Raw genomic sequence first — 24,601 nt, 5'->3', positions numbered from 1 at the left:
CAGTGAACTTACTGTATGCTACCTGAACAGCAAAAGGGTGGAAGACAAACAAGAAAATTTGAAAATACCCACTACAGAAAGAGAAGAAGTGGAATAACCCTTGTTTTTATTTCCATATGCCGTTTTCACAGGTATTAATTTGATTATAGGACTAATCCTTCTCTGTCACTATCAATACTTTCACAGCTCAGCCCCTGTTATTACAATCAGATGGATATAGAGGAGTTGACAGAATTTGAATGAAGGCTTTTTTTGTTTTGAAATACACTGGTGTTATTTTGGAATGGTTTTGTCTTAAAAAATGACAGCCTTTTGACACAATACTGCTCATGCTGCCTTTGGCTGCTGATGATACCCAAAGTAAGAATTGCCTGATGTGGGAGTTGAAAGACACATAACTGAGCAATCCCAGCCATCATGGTGAGCTTTGCTGGCATCTAAACAATAATAAAAAATCAGTGTAACTACTCTGGAAAACCATCAAATAAATAAATAAATAAATATGAATTTTATGTTCTGATGTCTGTGTGGAATTTTTATGCATCCTGTGGAAATTAGGAAAGTTCTGCTTTGTCTTCGTATGAATTTCCTCTCCAATTTACATCACTAGTGATATCCAAATGAGGAAGAAAAAAGGAGGAGCAAAGTACAGAGTTTTGTTTGGCAATCCAGAGATCCCTTTCATAGATGTACTTTTATCTTTGGGACAATGTTTCTACATCAGCAGTGGTATATGACTGTTGATATTTTCTGTGTTTAACAGTGGATTTTAGAGTAGGGTGGTCTGAATTCTCAGGGCAAGCCATGGCCATTCAGACACCGGCCTTTTATCAGAAGTCCTCAAAAGCTGCTGGGACACCAGGAGGGAGGACAGGTTATCCCATGGTTCTAGAGCAGAAGAGTTGAAAAGGAAAGAGCTTCTCCACTGGTGTAAAAAGGGACAGATAAAAAATGAAGTTGGAAGCAGGAAAATATTTATTTGGTCCAATGTGTTTAGGATAAAATCATCCTTTCTTTTAGGGTCAGGACAGCCTTTTTGTATAGTAACAATGCCACATACCTATTTTGAAGTGGTTACACTGAGATATTTGGAAAGCAGGCATCTGGATCACATGATACATGCTGTAGACTTTGTGATGTTTTAGTTTCACATTCCTGTAACTGGATGGGATAGATAAGCAAGCTGGTTGACCTCTGATGGAAAAAGATGTTTTCACTTGTGTTGGACTTCAATTTTAGGTTTTGCAATTTCAAAGTAATTCTGTAAAATGCTTCCCATGAGTGCCATTGGTCACTGGAATTAAACAAGTTCAATAGCATGGGGGAAATGAACATAACATTAGGGAAATGAAAACTGGAAATGTACTAGAGAAAATAAATTAGCAAATTGCTGTGTAATGCTGTTTAGTTTGTTTTGAAGCAGATTGCTTGCTGTTGGAAGGTTATTATTGACTGTGCTTCTATGTTTTGTTTTTTGGCAGGTAACCCAGGACTGGCAGGTTATTACAGGACCTTTATACAGGCCCTTTATTGTGGACTGAACCAGCAGTATCCTGTCTGGGTTGTGAGCCATGCTGGACACTGTAAACCTCCAAGTGGGATGGAAATGATAGAAGGTACAATACTGTAACCTATGCATACAATTGTTTATACTCTTCCAGTTTCAGTGGCAAAACTTGTGCTTATTGAAAACAGATTGACATGAGTTTTAAATGTCTCCATTGTATATCCACAGAACAATTTTCATTTGTATGAGAAGTTGGTGAAGTATTTTAGGTAAATTAGATTTGCCAGACAAATATGTGCTTTTAGGAGAATAAAAGAGTTTACTGTTGGCAGTTGTTAGAGACACATTACAGTGAAGAAGGTCTAGAATGTGTTTATGTTGAGAAGAGTAGATAGAAAAGTACATTTTTAAATTAAATGTCCAGTTCAGAGATGGAGTACGTTAGGAGAGATTTAATTATCTCAGAATTTAAAAATAGCTGTACTAAATCAGTGAATTCCCTGGAAGCAAGTCTTTCTGAGACTGGAGTATGGGATGTTTGCAGGGGAGAGGTTGCTTGTGGATCTGTTAAGAGTCTTTTAACATGCAGATCTGCAGCAAGAGATGGTGCTCCAAGCATAGTTAGGTGGGGGAACATGCAGTGAATCCTGTCCTGAAAGCTGATAGATGTTGGAAGTCCTCTGGACTTGGTCAAGCTACAGTGACGTAGCATAAATTGGCATTTCTGGTATTTTCTTCCTATATCACACTGTGCAAACACCCCACTTTGGAGACCACTGATTTAGAGTGTGCAAGCATTTAAACTGTGCGCTTGACTTGTGAATTATGCTGTCCTGTAAAGGGGTCTTAAATGTAGCAAACTGCAAAGGAATAATATGCCTGATAAGATTTAGTTCAAGTACATTTTGAAAGTCTAATAAAGACTAAAGTAAGTTTTCCAACAGCAGCCATCAATCACAGACTACTTCCTAATTGACTGGAGGGATATCACTTAGCAATTTGGAAACTGAACAAAGCTACACCTTTCATTTCTACTTCTGTATGATATCCTTTTCAGAGAACTCTTGCAAGCCCTGCTCCACAGAGGCACACACAATTAATTGAACATTTCACTGCTGCAATTCTGCTCCCAGCAATCAATCCACTGTGCAAAACTATTTGAAACTTAATTTTACTCATTGCATGTGATACAGAAGTTATACCTCTGTTTCAATGTCCTTATCCTCCTCCTCAGCTTTTAAAAAGACATTTGTTTTGAGCACTACTGTGAACATAAAACTGGACAACATTAATCCTTAGCTGTAGGCAAAATTACAAAAAGGAGAACAGTTTTCTAGTTCTATCTTATTTAAAATTAGCAGAAAACATATGCATAGACAGCAGGTGTGCATACATAGCAATGTTTTAAAGTGGTTTAATTCTGTGGACATCTGCTGTGGCTGGATGAGAAATAAGAACTAGAACATTTCACACAGAAGTAAGTGTAGAATCTTGGGATCATTACATGTGGAAGAAATCAAGGCAACCAAATGCCACCATACCCACTAAACCACATCATGTGCCACATCTGCTTGTTTTTTGAACACTTCCAAGGATGGTGACTCCACCACTTCCCTGGGCAGCCTGTTCCAATGCTTAACCACTCTCAGTGAAGAAATTTTTCCTGGTGTCCAAGCTGAACCTTTCTTGGCACAACTTCAGGTCGTTTTCTCCTGTTGTATCCCTTAGAGACGAACCCCTGCCTGCCTGGCCACACCCTTTTTTCAGGTAGCTGTAGACAGCCTTAAGGTCCTCCCTGAAAATCTTTTTTCCAAGCTGAACACCCCTTGGTCCCTAAGCTGCTCCTCATCAAATTTGTGCTTCAGACTCTTCCCCACCTCATTGCCTTTCTCTGGACACACTCCAGTGCCTCAGTGTCCTTCAAGAAGATGGAAGGCATGCTTTTGTTTGTCCTTAGGGCTGCCAATAAACTACTTTCAGTAGGAAAGTGAGACTGAGAGTAAAGAAAAATTAAATCAGAAATAAATTATTAATTTATTTGCCCTAATATTCTGTGTTTGCCAAGTGCTACAGAACTATGGAATCCTGTGATTCATATCTTAATCAACTAAAGAGGCACAATTGATGTATTAAAATGTCATATACCTAATTAGTAGCTAGTCAGCATTCATTACTTGATGATACCATATTTGGTCAAATGATAAATAATATTCAAGATAAATCTCTAGAACTTTGTAAACAATATGGATGAGTACTGAGTTAGACACAGTCAAATCAGCAAGGCATGTTTTTCCTTCTGAATGACAGGAAATTTTGAGTGGCATTCTTAATAGTCAATTTACAAAATAAATTTCTAGTTAGATCTTTAATGTTCTATGGACTGTAGAAGATAATAGTGTGTCCTTAAAATCTGCTAAACTAGCCTTAGTTTATGGTTCTTGGTGAAAAAAGATAGGTAATGACTGGTTTCTTGTCCATCAAAAGAGTGTTTCCACTGCTTGCTCTTTACACAGGGGAAGTAGGGCCTTCAGACCATTTTGAAACTGAATTACATCCTAAGAAACAGTATGGGAAAAGCAGAGAAGTGGTGAAGGAATAATAAATTATCTGTGAAGACATTGATTATGTGAACCTGAAATGTTAATGTACCATCAGTGTGAAGTTTTGAACTCAAATTAAGTTGTGCATAAAAAGAAATAAATTCTAGCATTACAGGAAAAATTTGAAGTGGTATGTAGCTTAAATTTATTTGATATATTGCTTCTTGGCTGTTGTTATAATTCATCTGAATGGAGTTTGCTTTTGCAGCCCTCTGGCTTCTAATGAAACTGCAAAATTGGCTATGAGTGAGAATCTGCCTCTAGCTCAAGTGGTATAAATCCAGAAAAAATGACTGAAATTGTTTGGGTAAAATTGAATTTATACTTCAGCAAGTTAATAATCTTGTTAATTGCTGGCTGGTTGTCCACCAAATGACAGATAAAAGTGTGGGTATGATTAGCAGATATGAGCCATAAGTTTTTACCATCATGATATGCTGTGCTGGCAGGAGAGAGCCCAAAATAGTAGCCTGAGCAAGACAAAGAGTGTGGTGTTCTGTAATAAGAGGTTATGAGTTACTTAGGACCATGATTCCCTAACTGTGATCTGGCTGATCAGATGCAATTGGCACTTTAGCTGCTTTCCACTTGCTAAGGGGAATGAATAGTAACTAAGAATACTTTTCCAATAACACTTCTGTGTAAGCATTTGCTGCAGTGCCCTTGGAGATGTACCACCATGAATGTGTGGTGCTGGCAAGGAGTGGGATTGTGGTCTGCACTGCTGCAAACAGGAGAGGAGGAGGTCATGGAAGTTTGGTGTTCCAAGAACTGGGTTCCTAAAAATAGGGACGTTTCCTTGTTTTTGTGTATCACAGAATTATAGAATGGCCTGGGTTGGAAGGGAGCTTAAATGTCATGTAGTTAACATGGACACAGACACCTTCCACTAGACCAGGTTGCTCACAGCTCCATCCAGCCTGGCCTTAAACATTTCCAGGGACAAAAGTTACACGGACGCAGGGACTCTGTATGCATTTGGTAGTTTTTGCTGGCTTGTGACTCATTTATTTTAAGTAGAATAGATGTTTTTAGCAATTGCTGATGAGGGAAAATACCTCCATTGCTGAATCAGGTGAATCAGAGATACTGGCAGTTTCTTCGGTCAGTACAAAAACACTTCAGAATTAATCTCTCTTGTACTCAGAAGTTTTTTGACCAGCAAATCCTTATCCATGCTTCAGCCTTGTATGATTAGTTATAACAGCAGATATGTGGCCACAGTGGGGTATGCAGTGATAGATGTGTTTAAAAAGCGTTTATGTCTGGCATATTTATATATATGGGAGAAAAGCAGTAGGAAGGCAGCTGGGCTGGCATCTCACATACATACTTTAAGCTTATGCATATACACATTTAATACTTGTTACATACATTTAATTCACATTAATTTCTATTTCAACAACATTTTCTGCTTCCTAGGCTTATCAATTAAAATATCTGAGAATCATTAATTATATTTAGTATAAGTTCCTTTGAGGTTTAGTCAGTTATATTTCTGTATTACAGATGCAGAAAACTCTGTAATCATGTTTATGGCCTAATTCTGCTTAACTGTAATGCAGATTTATATGACACAGTGTCTCCCAGTGTAGTGGTATCACACTGTAGGTACAATAAAAACCCCAAGTTTTGAGCATGCCATCACAGTAGAATTATGCTGGTTTCACAACTATTTCATACCAAGTGTAGTTTTTTAATGTATAGAGAGGTGAAGGTTCCTGTTCACGGAGCTGACCTTGGCACTGATGAATCACATGGAGCTCCTCACGTGGTGTTTGTCAGCAGTGAGGGACCCCAGGTCAGGGTGTGCACAGAGGGACTGGCTGTTGTCCCAGGATGGACAGGAACTGTCACTGCAGCGCAGCCCTGCTGCCCCTCGAGATCCAGCAACTGCTGCTGCCCAGAAACCTTATTCCTTCCTTGGAAAAGGCAGCCTAAGGAAGGAAGCGTGTGTGCATGTGTAAAAGTTATTAGGAGCCATTTAAATATTGAGGTTTTTGTCTTAAACTGGTAAGATCTGAATTTTGCTGTATGGCTTTAATACTAAGTGTCTATTTTAAGGAAACAAATGGTCAGTTCATCTTATGAACCCACTGGAATGCCTGAAATCTAGATGTGTGAAAAGTAAGCAGCCCTAGGGATGCTGCACTACTCCAGTTACTTTCCTTTAAACCACATTCAGTTAATTATTCATGGAGGTCCCGTAATCATGCCCATAATTATGCAAATACATCCTTAGAGTGATACCTTGGCATTTGGCATTGACTTTATCAGTCCTGCTTAATTTTAAGCATGTGTCTAAAAGTCTTGTTCTATTCAAAATCAAAAGCAAGAAAATTAAAATTTTGCTATATATGAAATATTTCTAAGTTGCTCTGTTGTTTTCTTTTCTGGCTATTCAAAATGTTAACAATTTTAAGCATTTATATTATCATACCTTAGCAGCCATGTATTTAATTATGAAGATCATTTAAACACTATTAAGCTCATTTTGATACCACTTAATGTATATCCCATTGAGTTTGATGGAGTATTGACTAATTTTTGCTGACATTACAAGGAATAGGACTTTGACTTTACATTTCTTATGACTACAGGAAAAATGGGTTCTCTGCATTTTCTTATTTCTTTCAGGGTTTTCCACTAAGTCTGTTGACATAATATCTACTGGAATATTATTAAAAAATGTCCATGTGGAGAGCTTTTTAATCCATTCTAGTACCTTATTCAACTAATTCCTTGGTTAAAAGAACCAGAATTTTTTTATCCATAACTACAAATAAGAAAAATATAATTCTGTTTTTAATGATATTTGAAAAATGATACAATCCTCTGGATCTTTACCCAGAAAACAAGATGTTAAAAAAAAAAGGCAAGAATTCATCCATTAGAGAGCACAATGTCTTTACTGCATTCCAGGAACCTTTGGATGTAGGCTTTGAAATTGTTTATGGGTTATTTTGTGCATTTCATCCCACGACATAGGTATGTTCTGACTTGATACCAGCTAATACCAGCATTTCTGTTTAGATGCAGGTGGCTTTTAGTGGCGGGGGGCGGGGGAAGTGTTCAAGAACGTTCTACCTGGTCAAAAGGTAAAAGTTCCATCTTCTGGTGTCTGTCTGAAAGCAGGTCACAGTTCCCTGGGATGAGCAGTGCTATGATGTTTTAGAGTAGCTTGCTTAAATGTTTACCATACTGTTATAAGGAAGGTAAAAACCTAATGTAATTTAAAAAAACCCACAGTATTTATATGATCAGGTTATTTTCCCCAGGGAGAATATTTAGGAATCTTTTAACGCAACTCAATTTGAAAGATATTCCTGCATCTGCTAACAGAATGACAATGAAGTAACCCCACAGCAGGGAATAATCGTTATGTCTGAAGGTGTAAGAGGCCTGGATTTGTTTTTGTAGTTGAGTCAAAAAGTTTATTCACTTCACAGGTTGGCTGCAGGAAGAAAAGCTGATCAATAGTTTAATTTAGCAATTCTAATTTATATTAGGGACCTTTGATTTAATTTTGATACCCACACAACTTGCAGCGAATGTTGCAGATTTTGATGGGATCAGTCCAATGTTTAATGACATTTTTATTTTTAATTGATAGTGATCTACAGCTGTAAAAGTGAGAAACCATCAGTAACATCTAAAAATAATCAGGTTTGGAACATGGACCCTTTCTGGTTTTGTTTCAGTTTCAGGAATTTCCCTTCCTTTGAGGAGCAATGTATGCATCTCAGGAAAATACAGGAAACTGCAAGGCAGAGTGGGCAGAAGAAGTGACTGCAAATGGCCTCATTCTTAAATAATCAGTAATGAATTACTGTTACCTCTAGTGTATCTTAAATTTGTAAGATCTGAGTAGAGGCAGAGTGTTTGAAGAAATGATAAAGAACAAAATTATGTGGTACTGTGGATTCAGGTTGAATGACTGCTTGCTGGATGAAGTTTTTCTTTCTTCTGGTTTTGATACCACGTGGCACTACTGTCTTGCTTTTAAGATAGACATATTCTTACCTTTCTAAAGGCTGAATTTGAGGTTTTGTCAATTAATAAATATATAAAAATGGCCTAATTTACTAGAGCTATTGAATTACTTGGTGTGGTCAGGTGACTACTTTTTTGCCAAATAATTCCCCATTGGGTTAAACATTGTAGATAATTAAAATTCTTTGGCACTTTCATTGTCACTTTTTTTAGAACAGAACTATGGTTTCAAACATATTATTGCTGAGCTTGCTGCCACTTCCTTCCATGTTATGGTTTATGTGATTTGGGGGATTTTTCAGTTAATCACAAAGAGGGCAATATCGGTGTTCCTGAATACACTTCAGTATGAAAGTACAAGAGCATATTTGGAGCTGTTTGTGTCTAGAGTCCAGGTAAAACTCAGGTGATGTCTTATTATATAAATTATACTCTAAAGCCTCAGGTAGTTTCAAAATGTTTGTATTGAGCTGTTGCTTCAATGCCTGCTAATGTAAATGAGTGAGGAAACCAGACTTTTTACAACTCTGACTCTAGAACTGTTTGTGGTGAACTGATTTACTTTCCATGAAGGACCTCTCACATGTGCAAATGAACACCAAAAATCCCTTATTCATCCCCTACCATCGGCAGAGATACCTTCCATGAGATAAGGCTGCTCAAAGCCCAGTCCAGCCTGGCCTTGAGGGATGGGACATCCACAACTCACAGTACAGAATTTCTTCCTTATACCTGAACTAAACCTGTCCTCTTCCAGTTTAAAGCCATTTTTCTTTCTCCTGTCACTTCATGCCCTTGTAAAAGTCCCTCTCTGTCTTGGTTGTAGCCCCTTTAAGTACTCAGTTTTGTACTGGTGGCACTTGAGTCTCTATTTCACCTATCAGGTAAACTCCCAAGTAGAAAGCCATCACAGCAATACCTTGGGCAGGTTGCCATGGTTGTATGCTGGGCATTTCAGGTGGGTGGATAAGAAAGAAACCTTCAGCATTTTCTTCAGGAAGATTAAAAAGGAAACTGCTATCTTGGTAACAGAGAATTAAATGTTAAACAGTGTAACAGAACACTGGAGAAGAAAAGATAAAAATCAGAATTTAAAGCAGTCATTTCACAAAAATGTGTTTCTTCCCCAAAGATACAAAATTTGCACTGAACAGCTTATGCAAATAGTTACTTGAAGCATCGGCAACTGATAAAGAAACCTGCTACATTTATACAAAGTACAAGGTGAAATTCTATTTGCTCTGCTGAGTTTTCCCATTGATTTTCATAAATTCAGACTTTTGCAGGTGCTGTTTTGTCTGTTTCTCTTTAGCCAGTGGGAATCAGTGCTGGGAGTCACTGAGCCATGGTTGGTTCCCTCTGCTGTCAGGTCCCACTCCTTGTGTGAGGAGGAGCCCAGGCAGAGATTACAAAGCTTTTCAAGGCAGGTTGGGAGTGTTGGGACTGAGTCCTGTGAGATGGCACTGTATTGCAGAATATTTTGCAGATGTGCTGTGCTACAGCCCTTAGCACTACTAGCAGGGGGTTGTGTTCTCTGCTGCCATAAACTGACATTTTTGCAGGTTTTGACAGCTCTTTGCAGTCAGTTCTGTGCTACCAGTTTACTGCAAGTAGGGAATAGAAGATAATAATCCTGAAGGGCTCTTATAATCTATCAGTTTTGAGGGATACAGGTGAAAGATGGAAAAATGTTATACTTGCCTAAGTAGATAATTTACTCCTTAAAAAGGATGTTGTTGTTCCATAATTTACAATAGTAAATTTAATATTTCTATGGACAAATGAACATAGAAACCTACACTTTTCTTTATACTTCTATTGAAACAGTGTCATCCAAGATGAATATTCACAAGGGCAAAGAAAAAGACTAAGTTTATTGGATGCCATCCTAATGCCTATTTGTCTAGGTTTAGAGCAAATTTGGGGAAGAATCCCCCCAAAGGAGCTCTGGTGGGAAAAGCAGATCCAATCGGCCCCTCCCCCCAACTGGTCTGGGAGGAAAGAAAAATACTTCCTTGGAGAAAGGTGGAAAAAAACCCCCTGTTTATTAAACAATAAGACCAAAACAGTATCAAAACAATGAGACCCCTTGCCACTCTAAAAGAGATGACAAACTGAGAAAAAAAAAAAACCCCGAGTTCAAGCAGCAGCTCACTCAGTCTCTGATCAGTCTCTCAGTGCTGGAATTGTCGCAGGCCAGGCCCGGCCCGGTGGGCCACAGCTGCAGCTGCCGGTGCTCTCCTGGGTGTTCAGTCCAGAGCAGTTCCAAGAGGTCCAAAGAAAAGGGAAAAAACAGTCCAGGGAACTTCTTTGCCTCAGCTAGCTAACACTAACTAAAAAGCAAAAGAAGAGCTCTCTGTCCCGCTGTCTGTCCGCAGACAACACAGTCAGGAGCAGGAATGTGGAGGAGTGCAGTGTCTGAAAAACAAAACTGCGCGCTTCTTCTCTCTCCCCCTTCACTCTCTGTAACACTCTTAAAGGTACAAAACTTATTATTATTCAACATAAACAGAATGAGACGATTGGGGATAAAAGCATCATATAGTCAACCCAGGACATTCCACCCCTTATCCCCATATCGTCTGCTTACTACTAAAACTAATATAAATTCTAACTCTACAAGTACATACATGATACATCCATTATACAACTATACACAGACAATGGTAATAACATTCAGGAAACAGTGATATTTATACAGGTTTTATCCAACAATCAGGTCTCCCTGAGGTACACATCGTGTTCTTCCATCTTTTTGCATTATCCACCACGTGCAACCTGGTCCCTGAGCAAAGACAACCCCACGAATGGGTTTGTCTGTACTCGAGGCAGAATTGATCCACACAGTCTTCCCTAACAAACCTCTGACATGTACCACTGGGACTTTGTCTCCATCTACTCTCTGCAAAGGCTCAGATTGGGCAGGGCCGACTCGGTTAGTAGAGCCTCGGGTGTTAACTAACCAGGTGGCCTTTGCCAGATGCTGATCCCAGTTCTTGAAAGATCCCCCACCTAATGCTTTCAATGTGTTTTTTAACAGTCCATTGTACCTCTCCACTTTGCCTGCAGCTGGTGCATGGTAGGGGATATGGTACACCCACTCAATGCCATGTTCCCTAGCCCAGGTGTTGACAAGGCTGTTCTTGAAATGAGTCCCATTGTCTGACTCAATCCTCTCAGGGGTGCCATGTCTCCACAGAACTTGCTTTTCCAGGCCCAGGATGGTGTTCCGGGCTGTAGCATGAGGCACAGGGTAGGTTTCCAGCCATCCAGTGGTGGCCTCCACCATGGTCAGCACGTAGCGCTTGCCCTGGCGTGTCTGGGGCAGTGTGATGTAGTCAATCTGCCAGGCCTCCCCATACTTGTACTTGGACCACCGCCCACCGTACCAGAGGGGCTTCAGTCGCTTGGCCTGCTTGATGGCGGCACACGTCTCACAGTCATGGATAACCTGAGAGATACTGTCCATGGTTAGATCCACCCCTCGGTCTCGTGCCCACTTATAGGTGGCATCTCTGCCCTGGTGGCCTGAGGCATCATGGGCCCACCGAGCTAAGAATAACTCTCCTTTATGTTCCCAATCTAGGTCTATTTTGGACACCCCTATCTTTGCGGCTTGGTCTACCTGATCATTGTTTTGGTGCTCCTCATTAGCTCTACTCTTGGGTACATGGGCATCTACATGGCGGACCTTCACAGGCAGCTTCCCTACCCTGGTAGCAATGTCTTTCCACTCTTCAGCAGCCCAAATTGGCTTTCCTCTACGTTGCCAGTTAGCCTTTTTCCACCTCTCCAGCCATCCCCACAGAGCATTGGCTACCATCCATGAATCAGTATAAAGGTAGAGCTTTGGCCACTTCTCTCTCTCAGCAATGTCCAGGGCCAGTTGAACAGCTTTGAGTTCAGCAAGTTGGCTTGATCCACCTTCTCCTTCAGTGGCCTCTGCCACCTGCCGTGTGGGGCTCCATACAGCTGCTTTCCACTTCCGGTTCATTCCCACAATGCGGCACGACCCATCAGTAAAGAGAGCGTATTGTGTATCTTCTGCTGGCAGTTGGTTGTATGGTGGAGCTTCTTCAGCTCGTGTCTCTTCTTGTTCCCCTTCATCAGAGAGACCAAAGTTTTCACCTTCGGGCCAATTTGTAATGACCTCCAAAATCCCAGGGCGATTCAGTTTACCTATATGGGCGGCTGAGTGATGAGAGCAATCCACTTGCTCCATGTAGCACTGGTGGCATGGTGAGTGGAAGGAACCTTGCCTTTGAACATCCACCCCAGCACGGGTAGTCGGGGTGCCAGGAGGAGTTGTGCTTCAGTGCCTATTACCTCCGAAGCAGCCTGGACTCCTTCATAGGCAGCCAGGATTTCTTTCTCTGTTGGAGTATAGTTGGCTTCAGACCCTCTGTAGCTTCGACTCCAAAATCCCAGTGGTCGACCCCGAGTCTCCTCAGGCACCTTCTGCCAAAGGCTCCAGGACAAGCCATGGTTCCCGGCTGCAGAGTAGAGCACATTCTTCACCTCTGGTCCTGTCCTGACTGGGCCAAGGGCTACTGCATGAGCAATCTCCTGCTTGATCTGTGCAAAGGCTTGTTGCTGCTCTGGGCCCCAGTGGAAAGTGTTCTTCTTACGGGTGACCAGGTAGAGAGGGCTCACAATCTGACTGTATTCGGGAATATGCATCCTCCAAAAACCTATGGCGCCTAGGAAAGCTTGTGTCTCTTTCTTATTGGTGGGTGGAGACATTGCTGTGATCTTGTTGATGACATCGGTGGGAATCTGACGCCGTCCGTCTTGCCACTTCACTCCCAGAAACTGGATCTCTTGAGCAGGTCCCTTGACTTTGTTCTTCTTGATGGCGAAGCCAGCTTTTAGGAGAATCTGGATAATTTTCTCCCCTTTCTCGAACACCTCTGCTGCTGTCTTCCCCCACACAATGATGTCATCAATATATTGCAAATGTTCTGGAGCCTCACCCTTTTCCAGTGCAGCCTGGATCAGTCCATGGCAGATGGTGGGGCTGTGCTTCCACCCCTGGGGCAATCGGTTCCAGGTGTACTGCACGCCTCTCCAGGTGAAAGCAAACTGAGGCCTGCATTCTGCTGCCAGAGGAATGGAGAAAAATGCATTGGCAATGTCTATAGTGGCGTACCACCTTGCTGCCTTGGACTCCAGCTCGTACTGGAGTTCCAGCATGTCCGGCACAGCAGCGCTCAGGGGTGGGGTCACTTCATTCAATGCACGATAGTCCACAGTCAATCTCCATTCTCCTTCAGATTTTCGCACAGGCCAGATGGGGCTGTTGAAGGGTGAGTGGGTCTTGCTGACCACCCCTTGGCTCTCCAGCTCTCGGATCATCTTATGGATGGGGATCACAGCATCTCGATTCGTTCGGTACTGTCGGCGGTGCACTGTTGAGGTGGCAATTGGCACTCGTTGCTCTTCCACCTTCAGGAGACCTACTGCAGATGGGCTGTCTGACAGTCCAGGCAAGCTGTTCAACTGCTTGACACCCTCTGTCTCTACAGCAGCTATTCCAAATGCCCATCTGAGTCCCTTTGGGTCTTTGAAATACCCACTTCGAAGGTAGTCTATGCCCAAAATACATGGGGCCTCTGGGCCAGTCACAATAGAGTGTTTCTTCCACTCATTTCCAGTCAGGCTCACCTCAGCTTCTACCAGAGTAAAATCCTGTGATCCCCCTGTCACACCAGCAATAGAAACAGACTCTGTCCCCACATGTCTTGATGGGATTAATGTGCATTGTGCACCAGTGTCAACCAAAGCTTTGTATTCTTGTGGTTCATATGTGCCAGGCCAACGAATCCACACAGTCCAAAAAACACGGTTTTCCCCAGCCTCTACCTGGCTAGAGGCAGGGCCCCTCTAAGCCTGGTTATCCTTCTTTCCCTGGGCATATGTCTTGGAGGTTCCTTCAAGGGGATCAAAAATATTGTCATTATCATCATATGTGACAGTTCGGTTACTGGCCACTGGAGCTGCTTCCCTTTTGGAACTTCCTCTCTGAATCTTCAGTTGTCTCACCCGTTGTGCCAGAGCAGAGGTAGGTTGTCTATGCCATCTCCTCATGTCTTCTCCACAATCACGCAAATAGAACCACAGCTCAGCTCGTGGGATGTACCTTCTCTCGCCGTCTGGGGAACGTCTGCGTTGGGTACCAGAACCTCTGATCTGTACCGCCGAGATTTGGAGAAAGCTCTCTTTAATCTCCTCCCTCAGTTTCTTGTGACCCTCCTCTATCTTGTCCTCTAATTTTTGAAGACGTGTTTCCACCGCTGCGATTCTGGCATGTGTTGGGCCATGTACAGCATCTGCATATGCTCGGAGCTTCCTTGCCATGTCAAGCACAGTCTCACCCCTCTCATCCCTCTTCATGATGGCTAAGGCAGAGGCATATTCTTGTGGCCCGAGTCGTACGAGTTTTCGCCACATCACAGACGTGCATGGTACTAAGTCTGGGTTCCTAGTTGTTACATCATCTGAGAAGATAATCTCAACCACGGCCATTTCTCTCAGGCGTTGGATCCCTTGCTCTATTGTCTTCCACTGAGTCTGCTGCATATAGAGATCGTCTGCACACAGGTATCTTTCTGCTACACTTCTTAGGACCCGTTCCCAGAGGCTCTGAGAGTTAGCCCCCCTCATCATTCCTTGGTCTATGACAGTATCCTGTGACAGGGATCCCAAATGCCTGGCTTCAGTGCCATCCAAAATTGTAGCCTCGCCTGCAGCATCCCAGAGACGGACCAGCCAACTAATTATGGATTCATCAGACCTTCGAGTGTAGTCCTTCCTTAGGCCACGAAGGTCCTTCAGGGAATAAGACTCAATATTTGCGTCTGATCTTGCACCTGCTGCTTTGACTCCTGATTTTACGTCAGGAGGCATTGAGGTTCCTTCTCCTGTATCATCACCATCATCATCATCATCATCCACTGGTCGATCAGTTTTTTCCGTGCGTTTCCCACTTCTAGTACTGGTAGCAACAGCCATGGGTTTAGATGCTGGCTTAGGCTCACTGTCTGGTCTAGCTGCTGGCTCTGAGCCTGGGCTGTTGGCTACAGCTTGAGTGACTGGGATAGCTGATTTATCTCCCTGCCCCCCTGCCTCTGTCTGCTGCCCGACAGTATCTAACAAAGTGCGATAAGCATAGGCCAGGGCCCAGCTTATTGCAATTAGCCTTTTCTCCTTAGAATCGTCATGGCACTTCTCCTTTAGGTATTTCCCCACCTCTGCTGCGTTCTGAATTTGTTCCCGTGGGAAATCCCAGTCTACAGGATCAGAAAATTCCTTCAGGGTTTGGCCTATATTTTCCCATTCTCCACCCCACTCAGGATTTTTCACGCCTGCATCTGCTTCTGGATCAGGGGTCTCACCAGCTCCTCTGGATATCTCAGCCCTCATTCTAGAGAAGCTGCAGACCATATAGAGGAAACTTACCAAATTAAATACCAGAAAGATGGTCTCTTTAACATTCAGGGGAAACTGAACATTCTCAAAAAGTGACATAACCGATCCAAAGGAGAAGAGGGAAAGGGAAGGCTGGAAAGTCTCATTCTTAGCTCCTCCTCTAACAGACTGAGTGTAGTTACTAATAAATTCCCAAAACATACCACTGGAATTGGGATGCAGGGTAGGATGAAGAAACCATAAACCATACATGCTGTAAACAGAGGTCAGTATCTTTTTGAACGCTTTATAAATCATTATCACCAAGGCCAGCACAACAGCTATTCCAATCCGTACCCCTCTACCGTAAAAATTACTTGTTAAGGACAATAATCCTAATGACCAGAAAGGTATTGAAACCTCAAAAAGGTCTAGAGCCCAGAGCCATACAGAGGCGTTCTCAACCAGAGACATCAGGGGTTCAAGCAGCATAGCTACTAACTGCTTTAACAACCACAGACACACAATCAATAGAGCTTTTTTCCACCTTTTCCAGCTGCGCGTTGGGCGCCAATTAATGTATTTGTCTAGGTTTAGAGCAAATTTGGGGAAGAATCCCCCAAAGGAGCTCTGGTGGGAAAAAGCAGATTTAATTGGCCCCTCCCCCCAACTGGTCTGGGAGGAAAAAATACTTCTTTGGAGAAAGGTGGAAAAAACCCCTGTTTATTAAACAATAAAACTAAAACAATATCAAAACAATGAGACCCCTTGCCACTCTAAAAGAGATGACAAACTGAGAAAAAACCCCGAGTTCAAGCAGCAGCTCACTCAGTCTCTGATCAGTCTCTCAGTGCTGGAATTGTCGCAGACCAGGCCCAGCCCGGTGGGCCAGAGCTGCAGCTGCCGGTGCTCCCCTGGGTGTTCAGCCTAGAGCAGGTTTCCAGAGGTCCAAAGAAAAGGAAAAAACACAGTCCAGGGAACTTCTTTGCCTCAGCTAGCTAACACTAACTAAAAAGCAAAAGAAGAGCTCTCTGTCCCGCTGTCTGTCCGCAGACAACACAGTCAGGAGCAGGAATGTGGAGGAGTGCAGTGTCTGAAAAACAAAACTGCGCGCTTCTTCTCTCTCCCCCTTCACTCTCTGTAACACTCTTAAAGGTACAAAACTTATTATTATTCAACATAAACAGAATGAGACGATTGGGGATAAAAGCATCATATAGTCAACCCAGGACACTATTATAAGAGCTGGTGAAACAGGAAGTGCATTACTGTTATTTTAGTACTATTCTGAAGAGTCATACTTAATTGAACATGTCAGTCTTGGCTGATACCACACTAATGGATAAAATTTTGGGATAGATTTTCAAGAAGAATTGTGACTGGCCTGGCAAATTAAAAGTTACAACTTGAATTCAGTAGAAGCATCAAACAGTTCAGAAAATGTCACCCATCCATCTGTCCAATCACTGTGAAGTACAAAATCTGTATTGTAACTTAGGCTGTTGTATGACTGTTCCTCTCAACTCCCTGCTTTTTCCCTTTTCTTTCTCTTAACATCATGGTGTGCACCTTCTCATTTTCTCTTACTTTGAAAATAATTCTTTTTATTTCCTGTCTGTGAAATAACATGGTTGTCTTCCTTGGCCAGCTGTCTTACTCTGCTCTAAACTGTGGCTCTCCCTTGTTTGCTCTCAGTCCTTCTTTCTCTATTTGTATCTGTTTAAACTTCCCAAAGTTTTGAAGGGCTGTTTTCAATAGGTGTGGCTGTTGGACTTGCCTGCTGTGGTGCAGCACCTCATTTGTCATAACCAATGGAATCAATGCCTGTGAAGTGATACTCATCTATTTTTGTTCCCTTCAATACTCACACAATTTCTACTGTCCTTTCCTTACCATCTCTGCAAACCTCCCCATTCTTGGTGGTGTGCAGAACATCATTCTTCTGGTTTTCTTCCATTGTTAATCTGTATAAAAGCAAGTTGTGTTAAGTGTGCAGTTTTGTTTGTGTGGGTGGCATTCACACAGCCTTGCCCTTGGCTTCAGAAACAAGAAACATAGCATGGACAATCACCTTCCCAGGGACTCAGACCTCTTTGCTTTTTGCTCCTTGAGGTCATTTTATGTTGGAAATTCAGATCTGCTCCTATACAGGGATGGGTCTCTAGCTTGTACCCTGCAAAGTGTGGGGGTTTTTGTAAGTTTGTTTTACTGTTTGTTTTCTCTCTTCATAATACGATGCTGAGAATTCTTACAGGTTGCACTTCCTGCAGTTATTCAGCTTACTGACTATAAAGTGCAGTCATTCAAATATAGAAAACTTTACCATATACATTATGTAAATCACCCATATAACCTTTACTTTATGCTCATTAAAGTGCTTGGAATGGAGATGTTGATTGGTGTAGAACTGCATAATAAAACACTTCTTAATAGTGTTTGCCTTGCCCTGGGGACAACCAACAAAATTCTGCTTCAAAGTTTGTACTGTTATTTCATAATTACTTGATAATAGTTACTCTGAACAGAGGGGAGCAAGACTGGAAATGTAAAATAAAATAAGTTTCTAAGAGATAATTTTAAAAGTTCAGAGTGCTCCTGTATGCTTTTGATAAAAATCTGGGGTTTAGTACTTGTCATGATTATTAGTTCATTCTGTCAGACTACTCCTGCACTAATTCAATTATAATATAGCTTCCTTTGAAAAACATATTAGGTGTTAAACAAGTTCCCAGCAATAGGTGTGTAGAAAGCAAAGGAAATCAGTGGTTCAGTTTGTAAAATAAGGCCCTGTTATTTTTCTAGTAAAGAAAATAATACAGATGACCACTTCAGTATCTTGAGTAAATGGTAATTTATTTTTGGAGGATACCTTTACAAAAAGTAATTGCTCTAATAAACACTAATGAATGGTGTGTTTATCTTAAAAGTTGCATGAACAGTTCCTGAGGGTGCTAGGGCCAGACTAAGGTCTAAGGGTTAATCTAAAACACAATGCTTTAAGACCTGGTTCTTAGTGTCACAAGGAGTTCTTCAATATTTATTTAACATTCTTTCAGGGTTTCCATCCTATTTCTTTGGCATTTTATTGCTTGCTGATACAAATTATCCATGGTTCACTAATCAAATGAAAGTGAAATAGGCTTTGAGCAATGTATCTTTAGGGGATGCCTGTACTAAACCCACAAACATTAAGTCTCAATTTTTAAGCTTACAGTTCTATTTTAACACTTTCAAATGTCATGGTTCAGTTTTGAGGAATTATGGTCTTTTGCTGTGAGGGAAAAAAGCATTCAAATTATTTATTTAATTTCCAGAATTAGACTTCATATTATGCACACCATTTTAATGGCTAATCTAAGTACTTCAGTTGTAGTTTCTGCCTCTTACTACATAAACGAAAAGATAAAAACTTTCCAAATGCTGCTTCATCTAAACACAGATTATTCAATCAAGACTTCTGCTGCTCCCACCAGTCTCTATGTGTTTGTGGTGGAAAAAAGAGGTGGTATATAAAGTCTAAAGCACTTGACCCAATATGTTGGTTTTACTTGGGTATTTGGTGGAGATGCGGAGGAATTTATATGTCCCTGAACTATCCCACTAGTTCAGTCTCCAGACACTTACTTGTCCTTACCCTGCAAAAGGTCCAGTTCTGAAAATTCTTGAGCATGAGTTTATAGAAGTGACTGACTGAAGTTTGTCCTTAGCTATCCTTCTCTCACTTCTTAGAGTCAATGGTCCATGGAAGAGGAAGATACAGTGCAGGTAGACCAGTGCTTTTTACCTCCCCTTCCTTCAAGGTGTGTAATTGCAGGTCATCTTTCCTCATGGTTCCTTGCTTGTTCAGGAGTAATTCGGAGGCCTTGTTTATGAGCTGATCTTGGGACATACTTCAAAGTCACTCCATGACAAGTGGACAAGTGTTCATATGTACTGAGCTCAAATACTCAGTCACCTGTTGTGACCAGGGCAGTTCAGAGTTTGGATATGTAAAACTCTGAAATTTGGGAAGTGCAAAGGTGTGCAGAAATTTGAAGGTCTTGTTAGAAAGTCAGGCCTCTGGTATCTTTTTGAATCTCCCAGTAAAAAGAAATCTATGATTCAGCAGACTTTTTAATGAAAGGCTAACTTTTATGAATTGGCAGCCTCAAGTCTGCTCATATAACTACTACACTTTTTTTCTGCATAAGAATTTGCCTTGCATACACAGCAGAAAAGCAAACAAACACAATTCTCTGTTATTTCCCTGAAAACCAAAGTCCTCTTTCCTAGCAAGATTAACTTGTTGACTAATCTTAGAGCAAACACTTCATTTTAATCTATCATTGTTTTCTGCCTGTAGTTTTAGCAGAGGTTAGAAAAAGACATTCATTCAAGTGATGGCGCATTTGTTTTTCTGAAAGCACATCAGAAAATTAATTCTTTGCCAAAAAAAAAAAAGAAATACAGTATTTCTTTTAATACACCTATAAATAAAGTCTTAAAATCATGTCTTGGCCCAGATGGGGTGTTTGTAGCATAAGGTACAAGTTGTATAATTTCTACTATCTGAAAACTGCTTAAAAGCGCTCTCCTTCAGCCATGGCATGTATTCCACACCTGAGGTGAAGTCACTCTGGTCTCTTCTTTGATGTAGAGCCATTGGAGTGCTGACTGCCAGTGTGTTTGTGCAAGTCTGTTTGCTTATACAAAGAACCCATTTAAGCTTCTCCACCCAAGAAATTCATGTTGATTTTGGATAATCCCTGGGTGATTTTATTCTGTAAAATAAATAAATAAATCTTTCTGACTTGTGATGCAGCCCAGCTCTTGCACATTTTGGACTGTTAGAAGTGTAGCCTTTGTTTTGGGGAAACATGAAGTGACACAAGGCGTGGGCAATTTTATGTTTGTCCAAATGTCAAATAGGATGTCTATTTCAGTATTTCATGGTTTTGTGACACTGGAGCTTCACCTGAGGAGTGTGGGGTTGGTCCATGATGAGAGTTTTGCATGGGGATTACCAGACCCCACACTGCATGCTCATTCCCCAATGTGGCTTCTCTAGGAATAGTGCCAAGGTGATTGGGTTTGGCAATAAACCACTATTTCAGAAGAAAAGGAAAGGCTGTACTAAACAGCTGAAACAGTTCTCTGGGGTCAGCCTTGGCTGTCAGGACTCACTGGCAGTCTCAGAGAGGTTCTCTGTGTGTGCAGCACAGGCCAGTAGCCAAGGGAATCAGAGCATCCTTGCTCTGAATGTGTGAGCAGATGCACTGGGGATGATTTGGCCCACAGTAGAATGAGTGTCCATGATCGTCATCAATCACAACTTACCCATACATCCAATTAAAAATCACTTCTGCAGGCTCAACTCTCCCTAGCTCCCTTAAGGAAATACTGGTGCACAGACTTGAATTGAATGTTCTCAAGTCTGGCCAAAAGCAAGGAGGTAAAAACCATTGTTTTCACTTTATTCTGAATCCCCAGCCATGTCCTTCCTCAGGGTTCTTGCTCTGGCAACACAGCTGTTCTGAACAGGCACATTTCTACTGGGGCCAATAGCTTTGGATATGTTGGCCAGAATGTCTACACTGCTATTTATTAGGTAAATAAACATTAAATTAGGTATGTAAGGTCTTAGCTAATTAACTGTATTTGTCTAACATAGTTAATCTAAACTTGGAATGGATTGAGATGGGCTTAGACTGTCTCTGCTGTGCTATTTATTAATTTCATGGCAGCAGTCTTCAGCAGCTATTTTAGCAGATGCTGAATTCGTAGATGGAAAAGCCATTAACCTCGTGAGACTGAATAATACAAATAAAAATTTGTCTTCTTTCCTCCTTGGTATTTGGGGTCTTGTGAACCATGAAAAGTTCTCTACAAGATTTATACACCTACTTTACCTCGTTTTCCCTTGCTTTAACTGGAAAATAAGCTGAAAACATTTTCAATAATTGAAATGAAATGTAAAACATTAAAAGATGTGCTGATAAACTGAGATGGAAGGGCCTGAGTGAAACGATACAGAAATGATAGCAAATGATTACAAAGGACAATTGACTCACTCAACTCAACACTATATATGTTACCAACACATATATATTGCAATATGTGTTGTAATATATATATATACTTAATTTAACTTACTCTTTCACTTGTTGCTCTATCCAATAGGCCATCATGTTTCTACTATGCTGGGGATTTTTGTGTTACATATACCTGTAATTAGACCTGGGATGTAGACCACCAATTCCTGCATGAGGCTGAGCTGCTGTGTAATTTAATGTAGGAAAGGCAGCTTTTGCTAAAAGTAGAAACTAAATTTAAAAACAGTGGTTTTGTCTTAGGCTTTTATTTAGGGTTTTGGAAAATAGAACAAACTCTTTGTTTTCCATTATATGCAGAAAGCCTAATAAACAAAGTATCACTTCTCATCTAATTTTGCATTCCTTGGGTATATTTTGGTAAACCCTTTTTTGTTTTGAGTAAATTGCTCTAAATTATGCTGGGATATGAGCATCAGTAGTTTTAGCAGAAGTACTAGTTTAACTGAAGAACAACTTTGTTGGGACTTTGATGGTAATTATTTAAACTCAGAAAAGATCCATCTTGAGCAATTATTTTGCTTCTAAAGGGTATGTTTCCTACAGATGATCAAAAAGGTGATGTAGTGCCAGCCCACTTGGGCTACCAATTAGTTCTGTCACTATCAACCTCCCGATAACTTCACTACAGCAGTGTTAGTAATCTTTAGTATTTGAGGCTACTGTCCAGTTGCCATGAAATTTACTGTGTATGAATTAAAGCACTGACAGCCATAATTTGATAAATGCTGTTCACAGTCATAGGCAGTTAACTCATAGTTACCTCTTTCCTCAAGCAGGTGCAGAGCAATCTGAAACAGAACTATGATTCTGACTTTCTTGCACAGTCATTTTTCAATGCATTTCAGTCTTTTAAATGTATTTATCTTTACAATGTCTTTGCCTGATGGACCCTTTCTTCCACATCTATTTTTCACACAGGGGACTGTAGCAGAGCTCATCAGAAGACACCAAGTGGGAAGTTAAGCATCTTACTGGGCCAGTTAGGGCTGTGTGTGCGCTCTGTTAGCTGCTCTTGAGTTGTTAGAGGTGGGTGGCTTTTGCCAGGAGGTTTAGCTTACTTCAGGCTAAAACTGCGCTGCTTGTCAGCCTGTAAGGAGCATAAAAGATCAGAGGTTTAATCTGTAGTATGAAACTGAATCCTGAGATAATAGCAAAGATTTCAGAGATCAGGTGATGTTAGTACCACTCCGTCTTGTCTAGATAAGCTAGGGGCATTTATTCCTTCATTCTTTTTGTCTCTTTTCTGTTGCTCTTTTTAGTGTTACTTCTTACAGTCATGTGATTAGAGTAGTCCAGCATAAACTGGAGTGGCGTATCCTTAACTTAGTGTTTAGTTTAGTGGGTAAAGCACTTTACTAGCAGATGAAAAAGCTGTGAACCCCCTTAGCCTGGGGAACTTCAGATGCATGTCACCCTTGTAATAAGCAAAAATGCCTGAATTGCTGTATATTTTTACAGACACCAGTTCAGTTTGTCTTGTTGACTGGCCAGGAAGCAAGGAGCCAAATCCTCATCATGATGGATTGCCCAAGCTCCTTTAGAAGGTCCCTGGCAAAACAGGAATGAAATTGTACTGTAATCTAGAACTATGAAGCTCTAACTTGATTTTCCTCTTTGCAGCTGAATTGACAATGAAAAGAACCTGCCTTAACAGGAATATTTTATGTAGGTGCTAGTGTTCTGTGTTGACACATAGGCATTTTCTCTTTTTCCTCATTCCATGGGACATGACATTTTTGTGCATCTTTAATACAGGGTATTTTGAATATCTGAAAGTTGCTAGTGCATGATGACATATATGGTATCTTGTCTTCTGTGGGGAGGGACTCATTGCTGGGCAGTATTGCTGTTGTAGGTCCTGATCTCTCGATGTAAAGTTGGATTGATTTAAGCTCATCCAATGTCCTGAGTCTGGTCTTGTTCTGAATGAAGGAGATGAAAATAGTGGATCATGTGCTATGAAATCTCCCTGTGTTTACATACCTTGTGCTGGTTCCCAAGCTACACATAAGGCTTTACGTCCAGTGCATGTGATTTATCAGTCAGTATTTTCCAGTGGTGGTAACTGAAAATTAAATTTTTAGGTCTGATGAAGTTTGGGGTTTTTTGTGTGTTTGGTTTATTTCAGGTTTTTTAAAATTAATACATATTTTTATTTCAGTGTTCTACAAAGACGAGGGGCAAAAAAAAAAAAAAAAGAAAGACATGCCTGAAATTTTATTCACTGAACCAAAAGACTTCTTTTCTTTTATGTTTCAGACACAGATATTAAGGAGCTAGAGGATGTTTTTGGACTTAACGGCCAAGTAGAGCATAAGCTGAACTTCCTCAAAAAGAATGTATCAAAAGATATAAAGCTGGTACTGATTGCTCATTCTATTGGTTGCTACATCACCCTGGAGATGATGAAACGAGCATCAGAACTTCAGGTACATGAACTTTCTGGAATGGGAGTTGCTTTATTAGCAAAGCAGTGCATGTGCTCTCAGCCTATGGCTAATGCCATGTATTTCCTGTGGAAACTCGATTCTGTTATACACAAACAAACAAAAAAGAAGGCTTGATCTTAGTTACATACGATAAAGCAGACTGATGCAATTCTGAGTCTGAATTTGGATCTTTAATGCCCTTGGAATATAAAGAATTAATAATGGTGAGACATATATTTATGATGTTCTCATCTTTCTTGTTCTCATCTTTAAATAATTTATAAGCGAATCACTAGATATTTGCCAATTGCGTTACGTGTTACACCAAAAATTAAGCGTGATTGTGATTTTTATAGTGGTCTCTTATCTTGTGGCAAACAGATTGCTGGTTAGAAGTGGGAAAATATATGGGAATGATTGTAATATAAATTATGAGGAGTACTACTATGAAAGACATTGATTTTAAAATTTAATGCAAATATCACTGCTTCTGCAATTCAGTCTTGGTTTGTGTAACTCAATGAGAGTGAGAGCTGTAACTGCATGTTCTGTATCTCTGAACATTTTTCTTTG

General features: G+C 40.9%; 1 protein-coding gene across 1 annotated transcript in view; it reads left to right on the top strand.

The window, feature by feature from the left end:
• Nucleotides 1-24,601, top strand: part of LDAH (lipid droplet associated hydrolase) — a 120,048-nt gene that overhangs the window by 31,225 nt on the left and 64,222 nt on the right. The window contains exons 3-4 of the mRNA XM_064707785.1: nucleotides 1,482-1,616; nucleotides 23,859-24,028. Of these exons, the coding sequence (XP_064563855.1) occupies nucleotides 1,482-1,616; nucleotides 23,859-24,028 (305 nt within the window). The remainder of the gene's footprint in view (nucleotides 1-1,481; nucleotides 1,617-23,858; nucleotides 24,029-24,601) is intronic.

Source organism: Zonotrichia leucophrys, chromosome 3 (genome assembly GCF_028769735.1).
Source record: "Zonotrichia leucophrys gambelii isolate GWCS_2022_RI chromosome 3, RI_Zleu_2.0, whole genome shotgun sequence".
NCBI classification, from domain to species: domain Eukaryota; kingdom Metazoa; phylum Chordata; class Aves; order Passeriformes; family Passerellidae; genus Zonotrichia; species Zonotrichia leucophrys.
Note: the sequence above shows the minus strand (reverse complement) of the source record. Positions and strands in the feature narration are given on the sequence as shown.